General features: G+C 34.6%; 2 protein-coding genes across 6 annotated transcripts in view; one reads left to right on the plus strand and one right to left on the minus strand.

The window, feature by feature from the left end:
* Nucleotides 1–15,311, plus strand: part of LOC149491025 (ecotropic viral integration site 5 ortholog-like) — a 60,809-nt gene that overhangs the window by 32,918 nt on the left and 12,580 nt on the right. For all 3 annotated transcript variants that reach the window (XM_089695777.1, XM_089695770.1, XM_089695771.1), the window contains 7 exons: nucleotides 5,112–5,279; nucleotides 8,224–8,456; nucleotides 8,972–9,163; nucleotides 10,038–10,202; nucleotides 10,542–10,736; nucleotides 13,781–13,939; nucleotides 14,220–14,453. In XM_089695777.1, coding sequence (XP_089551903.1) covers nucleotides 5,112–5,279; nucleotides 8,224–8,456; nucleotides 8,972–9,163; nucleotides 10,038–10,202; nucleotides 10,542–10,736; nucleotides 13,781–13,939; nucleotides 14,220–14,453 — 1,346 coding nt within the window. The remainder of the gene's footprint in view (nucleotides 1–5,111; nucleotides 5,280–8,223; nucleotides 8,457–8,971; nucleotides 9,164–10,037; nucleotides 10,203–10,541; nucleotides 10,737–13,780; nucleotides 13,940–14,219; nucleotides 14,454–15,311) is intronic.
* Nucleotides 11,941–15,311, minus strand: part of LOC149491026 (ras-related protein Rab-21-like) — a 61,385-nt gene continuing 58,014 nt past the window's right edge. For all 3 annotated transcript variants that reach the window (XR_016315746.1, XR_016315745.1, XR_016315742.1), the window contains one exon: nucleotides 11,941–11,999. The gene's annotated coding sequence lies outside the window, so the exon portion shown is untranslated. The remainder of the gene's footprint in view (nucleotides 12,000–15,311) is intronic.

Raw genomic sequence — 15,311 nt, forward strand, 5'->3', positions numbered from 1 at the left:
ATAAAAAACTTCCAATACATTTTTTTCTAGGAGCCACCGTTTCAACGAAAAAACTATTTTTTCATTCATTGATCTCAAAAAAAATAACTCCAATCACCAGAACGACAGGAAATTTTAATATTTTATTTTTAATTGTGTTTTGCACAATTTTGTTAAATTGCGACTGGATGAAAATTTTGTTCGTTGTCGTCGTTGTCGTTAGCAGGGTGAACAAATCCTTAGCAAAACATCATACGCTTAATAGCAGATTCTATTCCTTTGCGTTTTGACGTTTGTCTCAACGCTCTGTTGATAATCTATCTACACCTTTTTAGTTTTTATGTCATTGATTCCAACCACATAAATTTACCATTCACGCTATAGTTTAGGTATATCTACGATTATTCTGCTTGCTGCTATAGAACGGTTTCATTATGCTTCAAATACTATGTTTTGGAAATACGTTTAGCTATAAAACGTGATAGCTAGAAAGCTGAACTTTTCAAAAATGATGTATTTCTGTTGCCGTTATAACAACAAATACTAAAAATTAATAAAAATAAAATATTAAGGAGGGTTCCCATTGTACTGAACCCTTCGTACGCAAGTCCGATTCGCACTTGGCTGGTTTTTTTATCTCTTAGTTTTCCACCTAAAATGAATGAATATGAGGCTCGTAAAAGCAATAGGCACATGAGTCATTACTAGTCTAAATATATTGCGTAATGAGCGTAACTGTAACGCCTATTATATAAAGTTGTATCGTTGTTCATAAAAAGGTAGGGTTCATTGACTTTGATCCGATCGGCTCAAAACACATCGGAGTTCCTGCACTCCGCTAAATGCGTAGGTACTATAGAGGGTATCGCGCTTTCAAGTGCAAGTAAAGCCGAATTGAACATGCATCAAAGCAGTTTCAAGTGCTGCATTAATCATTATGTCTGCAAAGATACGGTGCAGCCGTTTAATATATTCTAATGTAGCTAGCTTTCACAATGCTCGAGCTCACTACTACTGAAACTACTTTTTTTCTCATAATACTATCTAAGACCATCCTATCTTTAGACGCAGTAGGTAACTGTAGTAAAATTGTCGCATGATATTGTAGTAGAATACGTGAAAACACGCAGTAAATAACGTTTTGTTAAAAAGACCACTGCTAGATTTTGATTATGTAACAAATGCGGGACTAGAGCGCTTAATAGATGTGTCATTTGTGGATTTCTGGACGAATTCATTTGGATTCAAAACTTGTATAATGTATATGCACATTGCATTTCTTTTTGCGTCACAGTTACTATTATTTATATTCTCTTTATTTCGTTTATATAATATATGTTATTTTCATTACATCAAATGGGTGCTGACTCTCATATTTTATTAAAAAGTCTGGTCTATTTTTATTATAACCTTTTGTTGCAGTTATCGCATGTTGTGAGCAAACTGCATGGGTTTCATATAACATTTATTCATTACTAGCGGTCCGCCCCGGCTTCGCCTGTGGTACATATTTACGTTTTCTCTACATAAAAACCATCCTCGTACTTCAAGGAATATAATAAAAAAAGAATTATCGAAATCGGTTTAGCCGTTCTCGAGTTATGCGCTTACCAACACATTTTGCGATTCATTTTTATATATAAGAAGAAGATAACTGCCTCCTATATATAATTCAGTATCGAACGTGATGGACTTGAATTGATAAGTTATATTATTACTTTTTGATTTATTTTACCTACCAACAAGAACGATCCTTTTAATGGAAGAAAATACACTCGTTAAGTATTTCTTTGAATGCAAATCTTAATTAAAATATCTTCTTCCAATCTTAATAGTTAATACGGTGTTTCATTTTCTGAAAGTATTCATTATATGTTTCGTATATTATTTCTCTGATTTTAATGAATATAATATATGAGTATGATACTGATAATCTGTATATAGATAATTGTTTAGGTAATATTTCAAATGGTTTAGCAGGATCCATAGCGATCGCTAAATATTCATTAGGTACATTTAACCACTGAATTACAATATTCATAAACGCCCACTTTACTGGATTACAATACACTTTAATGGAATACATTGTGTGTAAGTTAATATGATGATAAGGGATAAAAGTTACATTGATTGTACACATTTAAAATAATAATCTCAGAAGCACAGCAATATTACTGCCATAAAACACGTACACCTTTTATTCGTAGTAGGCCTTTCTTCCTGACCTACTAACATCTATTCCTCACTCAAATAATCATAAACATAATGGTTGGAATGCTTATTCGCGTGAAATCTTTGCATCACATAATGTAGGGTAAACATAATTGCAAATTGTAATGATACAATAATTAGCGTCAAATGTCATTATTGTAACAGTACATTTTCAACTCTAACATTACTAAGCTCATTGGCTGTGCTAACTCACATAGACCAGGGGATGAAGGAAGTTAAATATGCAAAATGTGAGGACCGGCAACTTCGCTCAAATTCTGTTACCTGAGATCCTAACTCACCTGAAAAAAAGGAAAACTCGTGCGGCCAACAACTATGTTGGAACCTTTTCCTTGGTCCACCCCACTCTATGCGTCGATGCTTTTTTTGTGTGGAGGCTCTCGACGTTAGCCAGAAGGACTGAGATATCTTAATGCGGACGCGTGTGTGAATAGAAGGTTCACCCTGGTAGCGACATTCGCAAGGGCGTCCCCCCTTGACGGGAATCACGAACCTCGGCTTGGACTGTCGCTTGAGTGGAAGAGGTGGAAGTTCACGTTGTTTTATATTTATCTAAATTATTGTTTACTTCTATTTAGTTTGAAACAAACACGGCGAAACTCTCGCTGCATGACAAATGTGAATAAACTAAAACTAAATGAAAAATCGTTTATGTATTATATTGAAAAGGGTGATTTGGATATAATCCACAAAACGCAACTATCTAAAAAGTACTGCTTTTTAGTATGTCGTCCTCACATATTGCATAGGTACTTGATTCCCTCCAGCTCCTCTATTATAATATTTTATTAATAATGTATATTTTACTAATATTATGTACTTCTTATCGTCGATCACTTATATAACCATAACAATAAGAAAACACCTAGTTTAAATTAATATATGTATTTGCTTTTGTAACTAATATATGTTTAAATGCTATTACCGTTTATTTTAACTAAAAAAAATAGTTACACGTGTTTAGAAAGTAATTGAGTTAGTTCTAAATTCCATAGAACGTCTGCAGTCATAGAATATTACATCAAAATAAGTATAATAATTGGTCGCAATAGGTTTTTATAGTCTGGAAGCTCTACGTTCATCCAGTCCTCAAATTGAAAACTCAGCAAAGTTTGATCGTTTTATCGAAATTAATCCCCGCAGACTATCTGCTACGTACTGCTTTAATGGATTTTTAAACTCAAAACGAAATATACGGCTGATACCGTGGCTGTAGCACAACAGAAAACTCATTATAAACTCGAATTAATATACCTTGTTGATTTCGACGGATTATGTTGTCCATTTTACGTTTTTACCTTGTGAAACTCGAACGTTCTGTTAGGGATAAAAAGGGAAAAGCAAGCTTTAGAGAAAGAAGCTTAAGAGCATTTAAGCAAAAGCAAAATTACCAATCTTCTTATAGATGATACGTCTAATATTCAAGACCAAATCTAAAAAATAAACAATGTATCAAACTTGATGATATTTTGGAGGATTCTGTTTGATCAAAAAGTATTGATGACTTTTATGTTTTTTTTTTTCATAAACAATTATAATAAAACATCGAGGACTTTGTCAAAGCATTTAGTTTTATTAAGAGAAAACACTTTTATCGAGATAAAACCAAACATTTTTTCACGAGAAAAAAGAAAGCCAAATGTCTTGAACATACATATCATCTAATAGAAGATTGGTAATATTACTTTATACTTCCACGCGTTGGCGACTGCCGTCGACAGGTGGCTACGGCTGAAGTAGCCTCTGCCGTTCGCAACTTGCCGTTCTTCTGTAAGAACTTAACTAAAACATGAGAGACTACTATAAGTATCTCAACATTAACTATTGCACGCCTCATAAGCGAAGCGTTGAGGTGGGTACTACTGTCACTTCGCGCAAAACATCTGATTTTTCAAACTTAAAATGTCTTTATGTATCATACATTGCACTTGTAAGATAATACATACTTACACACACATATTAAGAAAAAACACTATTTTTAACATTCATGATATTTTTGATATCATTTTTGTTATTTAAACTAGTTAAAAAACAGTTTAAAAAAGTTCTGTCTTGGACGTCCGTGTGTCTGTATGTGCGGAGGATTTTCTTGTTAACACGATAGCGACCGAAACACTTTACTAATCGAGTCTTTTTTTTCTCTTACGCTTGAGTATGCTCAGGAATAGAACCCTTTCATTTTTCAGGGTCTGATTCGATGTGGTTTAATTGTTATTAAATAAACAAAAATAATAATTAATAAATATTTATTAAAAAAAAAATTATGAGGCGTGCACTTTTGGATTTTCCAAATTTATTTTTTATTTATAAGATTGACATAATACGAATTATATTATTAACCAGTACTATTTTATATTATCATCAGTTTAAAGAAAAGTCCTGTTGCACAAAACATACCTACTTAATGATATGCCTGATACAGAAGGATGCAGAAGAACTTCAAAGTTTAAATTTCTACGTCTTCATATGGAAGGCAGTAATAAAATTAAAAACATTTTCTATTTAGATTCAAGTCGATGCAGATATTATGAATTAAGATCCTTCAACTAAAAAAAAAGAAAAAATTTGGTGAATCCGGATAAACTAATAAATTGCACCTGCACTAACATCGCACTACGCTAATGTATAATATTATAGTAGATATTATTTACTAACTATGTGTAGATATTTTTTATGAATATCTGTTTGTATTGTCTTGTTACTTTAATGTGTATAAGCTTGAAAATTAAATGTAGTTTATTATTCTTATATTCAACACAATCAAATTTACAATCCGTCGACGTCTTAAAGCAGTGCTTATTCCAGTGTGAGAAAATACAGAACTGTAAAGGTCGTTCAACCATCATCACAAATAGTACTGCATTAAGATGTCGAATCTTAAACCCGATCCGTATCCTCAGATTTCCGTGAGACCGTTTCGGAAAGCCTACCGACGCCCGACCGGGCGCTGCTCGCCAAGCTGGAGGCAGAGAACAAGAAGATCGAGGCGGACGCCAAGTGCCCCTCGCTGACCGCGGTGCATAGTAGGAAGAACTCGGACACGTCGTCACAAATATCCTTGACTTCTGGTAAGATTTTAGATCAATACCCGAGATGGCAGTAGGCAGACAATTCGTTAAAACTGGTTTTTTGTGTACCTACTACAGTTGGCTTTAAGCTTTAGGAACGGCGGCGCAGATATGGCGAGGCGCAGCGCCGCCCATTTTCCATTGTTAAACTATTATCGACATTGATCTTATTAAAATAAAATTCAAAATCAAACAGTAACAAGCGCCGGCTCTTATTCTATTTACCACTACTGGGTTTGCTACTAGGTTTTCATTATTTTTATAAAGTTGCAGTTGTTGTTGTTGGAGAAATATTTGTCTTCACCCTGTACTTTATTCATACATTATTTAAGAAATTATAAAATTTAGTTAAACTTTTTATTTATTAACGAGTGATATTGACCTCAGTCCTCAACTAAGAAAATTTATTGGTGTTACACAATTCCAATTCCGAGCAGTTTTTCAAAACACGCACATGAAATTCCATAGTCCGTACAGTGAATGTCCGAGCCATAATTATAATACTTTAAAAGATAATGAAATTATTATGTATATGTTGCTTTCCCACCGCGTTGCCTCATCGTGGTACGCGATGCGTGTAGTTTAAACTTAAACAGTGTGCGATTGACGACACTATACAAATTATTGGTATTAAATAGACACTATGTTTTGATGAAATTGGAATGAATGAGGAAAATGGCGTAAACTCGGGTCGAAACTAGGAACCCAAGAATCTGAATCGCAGAGCTAATTAAGGAGTAGACTACTACTCCTATGTTTTGGTGGAAAATGCTGTTCTGAAGTCAAAATGGAATATCGATCAGACCACGACTAATATGCCTGCAGTCACATAAAGTGTCAATGAACCTTCATCGTTTTATAGTCTTTCCGCCCGCGGCTTCTTTTGGGTGTTAGTAGGCCGGGAGATACTGACAGTTGACACAAAATTTCGGGTCATTTGTAACAGGATGGCGGTTCTACAGGGGTCTTAGCACGCAATGACAAAAAGAAAAATGATGGTCAGAACGCTGGTACCGGCGGCTTAGTCGCGTGGGCGTTAGTCAAACTCGTCGGATAAATAGCGAAAGTCAAACGATTTGTAACACAAAAATTTTAGAATTTACCGATAGTCCATAAAAAAGATGTAGGCGGTAGTGTCATGCCATACTTTTCCGGTGTGACTTAAAGCCCGCCATTCCGACGCGAATGAGTTGATTAAAAAAAAAAACAATTCAACCATTTGTACCAGGCTAACTTTTGCACAGGTAACCATCGTCGTGCAGCCATTTACGAAAATCGCCATGCCATACTTTATTTTAATTGTATCTTCAACCTTTAAACAAAGAAAGTATAATAAGAAAGTTATAGACTATATTCCGAATAGTTCAGGATCCATCGCCCATTTTTGCAAGTGATTACTATATATAATAACTAGATTTCCGCCCGCGGCTTCGCCCGCGTTTTCAAAGGAAAACCCGCATAGTTCCCGTTCCCGTGGGATTTCCGGGATAAAACCTGTCCTATGTGTTAATCCAAGTTACCCTCTATATGTGTGCTAAATTTCATTGTAATCGGTTCAGTAGTTTTTACGTAAAAGAGTAACAAACATCCATACATCCATACATCCTTACAAACTTTCGCCTTTATAATAGTATTAAGATTAAGATTAAGATAAATATTTGAGAACCATCAAATCAAAAATTTTTATCCTTGTTACCTCTGTTAGCTACCACAATCGAGAGTTTCGTACATGAAATTATTGGTCGTCTCATCAAAATAAAGTATAAACTCTCACGGAAAATTAGCTTGATAGTAATCACTTGCAAAAATGGGCGATGGATCCTGAACTAGAATAAATGCAATAAACATTTCCAACATCTGAATCTGAAGTACACTTTGTTCACCGCAATTAAATCTAAAACATTAAAACCAGGCTGCAGGGCATGAGGAATATTTCTGCACCTTTTTTTGTTTAACCTCACTTTGTATCAAATCCACGTTAAAATATGAAATCATGTAATTTTCGCGTTTTCAAGCTTTCTGAAAATGGGACAATGGGTCACAATACCGAGCCCGTTTCTAATTTCTCACGTATGATCACGATATTGTCATGACTTAAAAATAACGCAATTGGTTATCTTTTATCTTTAGATAGCTACAGATAGGACGATGTCTCATCTTAATATTTCATAGTCAAGCATGAGTGACAATAACTACGGGTTTAATACTAGTGTGCTTGAATTTTATATATCTAATGTTATTAATAATGTCTTAGGTATGTAGTTCTTTTAGGGCTGATTTTTCAATCCTTGGTTAAAACTTATTCGTCGAATAATGTATAAAACTACCATTTTAAAAACGTATTCTAATTTCTAATTAATTTTACGTGACATTTTAATATTATCGTGTAATACTTATTGGACGGATAAGTTTTATCCAAGCATTGAAAAATCGGCCCTAAATTGAAAGCCTTCGTTCCCATCAAATAAGTTTTCTAGTTACTATTCTAAATCCGTACGGATTGGAACATACACATGTTGTCATGTTATTGCTCTTGCTTGTGTCTGACTGATATTGCCCTGTTCTCTAAATTTATATTTACATAAAAAAAAACGATAATTACTATGTTTTTTATTGTTCTTAAGTGTTTTAAAGTTGATTTTCTTCACTACATAGTATAAAACAAAGTCGCATTTTCTGTCCCTATGTCCCTTTGTATGCTTAAATCTTTAAAACTACGCAACGGATTTTGATCCGGTTTTTTTAATAGATGGAGTGATTCAAGAGGAAGGTTTTAGTATATAATTTATTAGGTTTTAGACAAAGCGAGCGAAGCCGCGGGCGGTAAACTAGTCTAATATAATTATTATATTTTATTTATTTATTATACAATTGCGATTGCTACAGTCAGTTTTCATCGACATAAATAACATAAACTATACCTATATTTTACGACCCACTAAAGCGACGAGTTCAAGCCATGAAGAATCCAGAGTTGGGGGCAATGAAGAGGAGGATCTCTGGGGCCTCTGGGGCCGGCTGGTCACCAACTGGGAGACAGAATGGAGGAGACGCAACCAGTTCGTGCGTGATCTCGTCAGGCAGGGAGTGCCACATCATTTTAGAGGCATCGTGTGGCAGTTGCTGGCGGGAGTGGACTCCTCGCCAGAAAAGAAGTTATATGCTTCGTATATTAAGGTAATTATGTATCTTGATCTGATATTCCGAAGGACTTGCTTTGATGTTGTGCGTTATAATGATTGAATAGATAAAAGTAAATAGCTAAACACATCCCTCTTAAATTTCTCTTTTACTATTTTTAACACGCTTATATTAGCTGTATGTTTGTTTGTAACCGACTCCTTTAAGAGTTAATTGAATCTAATGATCCACTTTCAACGGACAGATTTAATTAAAACTTTGTACATCTATCGGTGAATCGGTGACGATACAACAATTTAATGAGTTTATCTAAACGATAACAGCCCCCCTAGTCAAGTGGCTTTCTGTTAGCGTAGCGTTCAATAGAATAGACTACGAATGTATGAGATTGACGTAGGCTGTAGATAAACGTATCTACAGGTTACGTCAATCTCATACATTCGTAGTCTATTCTATTGAACGCTACGCTAACAGAAAGCCACTTGACTAGGGGGGCAGTAATAAGATTATTAAAGCATGTTTTTTTTTAACTATATAATTTTATTCAACAGGCCAAATCAGCGTGCGAGAAGGTGATACGTCGTGACATAGCACGCACGTATCCTGAGCACGATTTCTTCAAAGAGAAAGATGGCTTGGGACAGGAGTCTCTGTTCAACGTTATGAAGGCGTATTCGCTGCACGACAGGGAAGTCGGGTACTGCCAAGGTTCCGGGTTCATTGTTGGCCTGCTGTTGATGCAGGTAAATCATCTTTTAATGCATTCATATAGACAGCAATTAAAACATAAAGGAAATTATTTTTATAAAGGACATGGGACATTAAGATAAAAGTCGGAATTATGGGTCATATATATCTTAAGTAGTCGCTTACCTATGGAATATGGATGCCAATAAACAACAACAATAATTAAATAAAAATAAAGATTACAAATTAATGGGTATTTAACGATTTTTATGTACTGTTAGCGTTAGCTACTATTAAGTATTCTGTGGTACTGTTTCATTTTTGTGGATGTTTCAAACACTACAAAACAAGCGTAGTCATGGACAGACACTTAAGAGGGCGTTAAAATCTTTAACTTTTATATTATGTTGTCAAATCAAACTCAAGACACATTACAAGTGTTGGTGTGTGAAACGAAGTTCGCGCGTCATTTACAGATTAAATCTATTTTTGTTATCTGTGTTTGTAAACGTATAGCTCGCGCTTTACTTTTTTTCTTGTATTCAATATGGCTGTCGATTGTGAAACAATATACGATGTGAATTAGTAACCGTGTTTTAATTCTCTGCCCAACAACAAAAATAAATATCATAAGATCTTCCGTAAAATCAAACTCAAGGCAATGTTGTATACAGATTCCGGAAGAAGAGACACTTGGTGCTCTATTTATAGTAACTTCTAAGGTGTTGCCCTAAATCAAACTAAAGACACATATAACAAGAATAAATATATACAAATGCCAGAAGAAGATACGCATAGTTCTCGTTGAATGACTGTATTAATGAATGCTTTATTGTGCACAGCAAAGAAAAGAAATATTATAAAAATTAATTAAAATCTTTAACTTGTAATAAAATCAAATTTAAGATTTGCAACAAATATTATTTACAGATGCCAGAAGAAGAAGCGTTCGCAGTACTTGTAAAGATAATGCAGCAGCACAGAATGCGAGATATGTTCAAGCCAAGCATGGCGGAGCTGGGGCTGTGCATGTTCCAACTGGAGAACTTGGTGCAGGAACTTCTGCCAGATCTGTATTTGCACTTCCAGTCACAGGTATATTACGTTTTGAACTGCTTTTTTAAAAGAGATAAAAATTTGTCCGTTTTGTCTTACAAATATGTCACTTCCATAATACTAAACATTGTGTGAAAAATGATTGTTATTCAGCTTCGAAACTAACCCATTACTGTAATCATAACCTACGGCTCTTCTCATGCGCTGTGGGTATCGAAAGAAATATGGTCTAATTGAGAAGCTCCTGCCTTTTTTAAAGTCGATTTTTAAATGTTTCCACAGAATCTCACATCCCGTCAAATTGAGATCCTGCCATTCCTTTCAAAATATCTCCACAGTCAAATTGATAATCTCCTTTTTAATTCGTTATCATTCCAGAATTTCAGCACATCAATGTACGCCAGCAGCTGGTTCCTCACGTTGTTCACGACCACCCTATCGCTGCCTCTCGCCTGCCGAGTCATGGACGTGTTCCTGTCTGAAGGGATAGAGATTGTGTTTAAGGTGGCCCTAGCCATGCTCACCCTGGGCAAAGATGACATGCTGTCGCTGGATATGGAGAATATTTTGAAGGTGGGGGTAAAAAAATCTAAATTTATTTTTTGTGTACCTCAGAAAAAAGTACAAATAAGGGTACTAAAAGAACAATGTATTGATAGCAAGGGTAGCATTAATACACTTCTTGAAAATTTAACTTCTTTTATTATTATAAAAACAAAAGTCTTGCTTGATTACAAGCAGCAATTTTTTTTTTCTATAAACAGAATAAAGAAACAACTTATAGTCGAGCCAATTTAATAGGCAACATTTGACGTCTATCAATTTTATCTTCGAAGAGAGGTAACCTGCTTAAAAACATCGATTAAGGGCCGATTTTTCAATGCTTGGATAAAACTTATCCGTCCAATAAAGTATTACACGATAATATTAAAAAGTCACGTAAATTGTCAAATACAGGCAATTAGAATACGTTTTTAAAATGGTAGTTTTATACATTATTCGACGAATAAGTTTTATCCAAGCATTGAAAAATCGGCCCTAAAATGAATTAATCTATACGGTTTTGAAACATTTGTCAATCGAACTTGAAACAGATGTCAATTTTAAAATTCATCAAGCAAATCCCTGTCCCAGTAATATACTTTCTTTCGTAAATTTAAGAAGCAAAATAAGACAAGTATGTATAATACATAATTAAAATAAAAAAGACGTTTGGCACTCGGGGACTGCCGTGGTGAAGCTATTGCAGAGCGTGCCTACAAGCCACACCTCTGCGCCCGTCGGAGTGGGGAGCGTGAGGTTTTTTCGTTACGGAATTTCTGGATTCGGTCCCCGCGCTCAAGGCCCGGGATAGAAGCTATGCAATAGCTTAAAAACACAACGCATTTATTAATTTATTATGATTTTTATTCACAAATAATCAATGCATTCGATTCTAGATGTCAAATTTCGATTTTTAGAGTAACGTGTACGTAAGTCTGGTATTTAAAAAGAAAAAAGGTTTATTGACACAATATTGTAGCGACGTCAGTTCTTTATATCAGAAATTGTTTATTATGTTTAGAATGGTTTATCAGTAAATAAAAATCTTAAAATTACTTGTATAGGTCATTATTATTATAAATATGTAATCGTAATTGAAAAAAGTTAAGCAAATGTGCAGTTCTAACAAAACGAAATATCATGTTATTCTATGTCGTCGTTACTAGGTTATGTTGTTGAATTTTGTTGAACTGTCAAATGTTGCCTATTAAAATGGCTCTACTCAAGAAGATTATATATCTAATACACTGGAGATTTCAGTATGAACATTAACTTGTAACAAGAAAATATGAACTTGAATGACGCCTGTATGTTTTTTTATCCCTTTCACACCTAACTTGGCAAGTTGGTGTGAAAGGGATAAAAAAAAAACATACAGGCGTCATTCCATGTCATATTTTCTTGTTACAAGTTAATGTTCATACTGAAATCTCCAGTGTATTAGATATAAGCTTCTTGGCTCTACTATATATACAGTCTGATGTCAAATCACACATCTCGACTTTTCATCTTGAATCTAGCAGCTTTTTTACCGTAAAAACAACCATGATTTTATCTTATTATTCTGAATAATAAAAGATGTAGTTTTAGTTCATTCTATCAATATTTTTTTGTCTCAAATCCAGATGTCCAGATGCTTCAGCCAATTTCACACTTATACAGCTTATCATACAAATCATAATTACGAGATAGTAACCGATAATTGCTTTATCGCATTATCATTATTGTGTTATTTATTATAATATTCCACGTTCAAGTGTGCATTGGTGATTTTGTGATTTGATAGTGAAAAAAACATCAAAATAATTTTAATTTTTTCAGTTTTGTTTATATTCAGGCATTGAAAATATAGTAATTATATACATAGGTAAGATATGATATAAGAAAACAAACTACATCACAACTTATAAATTTATACATATAATAAATCTGTAGAAGGGTCAATTCTGTACATTGAAAATATTGAAAAAATAAATAGCAGGGGGTGTTACTGGATCGATACCAAACCCAAATATGTGATTAAAAAAATTTTTGTCTGTCTGTCTGTCTGTCTGTCTGTCTGTCTGTCTGTATGTTCAGGCATCACGTAAAAACTAACGGTTCGATTTCGATGAAACTTGGTATAATTATACCTTATTATCCTGGGCGTAAAATAGGATACTTTTTATCCTGGAAAAATACGTAAAAAAAAAATAATCTTAATTTTTCAGTTTTATCCATAGACGTTGTTCTGTAGAACCGCGAAAACACTTTGCGTATTATTATAGGCCTAGCCGTATTTGGGTCCAATAGATATTTATAAGATGTCATTGTCAGAGTTACTCAAAATGGAGAAATAAACCATCCACGCGAAGACCGACATCCGCGCGGACGGAGTCGCGGGCGGAAGCTAGTTATGAATAATTTATTCAACATCCTACACTAATCCTACACTAATGTGTGTACAAATGTACTAATGTACATTTGTACAAATTCACTTCGATGAAATTGTGCTAAAAGACAAAAAAAAAATTTAAAGACTTTTCTGTTCTTCAAAAAGGGATATAAGACATTATTGATTAACTACAGACCGTTATCACTCTTGAGTCATGTTTATAAGCAGTGTTTAAGGGTTATTACGAATCGTCTCGAACGCAGGTCAGATGACTTCAGCCTCCCGAACAAGCCGGTTTCCGTAAAGGCTTTAGCACCATGAACCATATTTACACGCTGCGGCAAATTATACAGAAAACCGAGGAGTATAATATTTTTAATTTAAAGTATCAAAACGGGTAAATCCAATTTACCAATTAAATCTTCAAAATTGAAAATTGTGATGTGTTTGACCCTTCTTCATCGAATATTTTTTTTTTTATACACATTATTTAAACAACATTTTTTATACATAATCTTAAAAATTATTCATCAACTGCGAAGAAAACAAATAATTTGACAACCAATTTGATAGTTGTCAAATAAAGTTGCCACATGAAAATCTTTTATTTCTAAAATATAAGTATGCCATCAGATTCTGGTAGACCTATACAGATCGTAATAACAGTAATTGCTTAAAATGTTTTGGGTATTTTTAACAGTACATACAAAAAGAGTTACCAGCGAAGGCCGAGGCTGACCAAGATGCATTAATGAACTTGGCGTATACCATAAAAGTTCAGCAACGAAAGATGAAAAAATTGGAAAAAGAGTACACGGTGATCAAGACGAAGGAGCAGGGGGATATCGCCGTGTTGAGAGTGAGTATTTATTTTTGTTTTCTTTTTTTATTAAATACTAGAAATTGCCCGCGGCTTGGTGCTGCGTGGTCAATAAAAGCAATTGTTATGCATCTTAAATATTAAATAACGATTTTGCTTTTGAAAAATTAAGAAACTCATTGAACAGATTTTTAGTACATTCAGTAGAGTATAATAGATGACGCATTTGCGCGATGCTGCCCGGTGTGGAGAGTGGCAGTCGTGCGGATACGTGCGGAGCCACTAACAACACATAACGCCGCAACGCTATCGTCCGCAGTGTCTCCGGCAAGAGAATCGCCTGCTCAAGCAGCGTGTAGAGCTGCTGGAGAAGGAGAGCTCGGCGCTGGCGGAGCGGCTGGTGCGCGGGCAGGTGGACCGCGCGGAGGGCGCCGAGGAGACGTTCGCGCTGGCCCGCGAGCTGCAGGCGCTGCGCCGCGAGCACGTGGCCGTGCAGCAGCGGCTGGCGCTGGCGCAGGACGAGATCCGCTCGCTCGAGATGACCATCGCCGAGGTGGGCGCCACGCTCATTCGCCCATTCTCGATAAACAATGGGGGATAGTCATGTTTTTCTTTTTTGTCTTAAATTAATAACTATTCTATAACGTAGAAAAAATATTAATGGGCTTCAAAATACTTATTACAAATAGATATTTTTATAAATGAAATTTAAAACTTTTAAAAAATTTAAGCAATAGGCATGACGAAAGATTTTGAAAACCTCTTCCATAATGTGTGTATACGTTTATTAAACAAGAAAAACCCTATATTTCGCTAATATACTTAAATTTAACGAAGATAAAAGCCATTTTTCAAAAAATATTTATTAACTGTGCCAAAACAGCTCACAGGTATCATGGCGTAGGCGTGACGTCACTCTTACGTAAATACGTAATTATCTGTATGCATAGCGAAGCAAAATTAAACAAATATTTAATTATTAAGTGTTATAGAATCTAATTTCAAAGTTTATAAGTGGTGTGCCCTGTGCAGTATTGCAATGTGAATCTACATAAAAATAATACCCAAAAAAGTGTTAGTAATAGTTTAAAGCGAGAAAATAATATGAAATGATTGTATAAATTTGACGCAGAGAAACCCGAACCACATATTCGTTAATTCGCAATTATATTTCTGTTCTGAGTCGATAAAGCATACGTGAAAAAATAGAAAATAAATAAAAATGCGTATTCTCAACATATTCATAACAACAAAATACACCTGACGCGAAGTTGTTTACATAGACGTGACGTCACGCATGTTTCAGTCAATATGGCCGACTGCAGAATTTCAATGTTTTATTTTATTGATAATCTCATTAATCTTAATGTTTTTAATATTTCTAAGTCACTATTTTTAATTTATTTATTAT

This window comes from Colias philodice, chromosome 1, assembly GCF_061535455.1.
Source record: "Colias philodice isolate Cphi_HAF_F1 chromosome 1, ilColPhil1 Martin Lab GWU primary, whole genome shotgun sequence".
Classification (NCBI taxonomy): domain Eukaryota; kingdom Metazoa; phylum Arthropoda; class Insecta; order Lepidoptera; family Pieridae; genus Colias; species Colias philodice.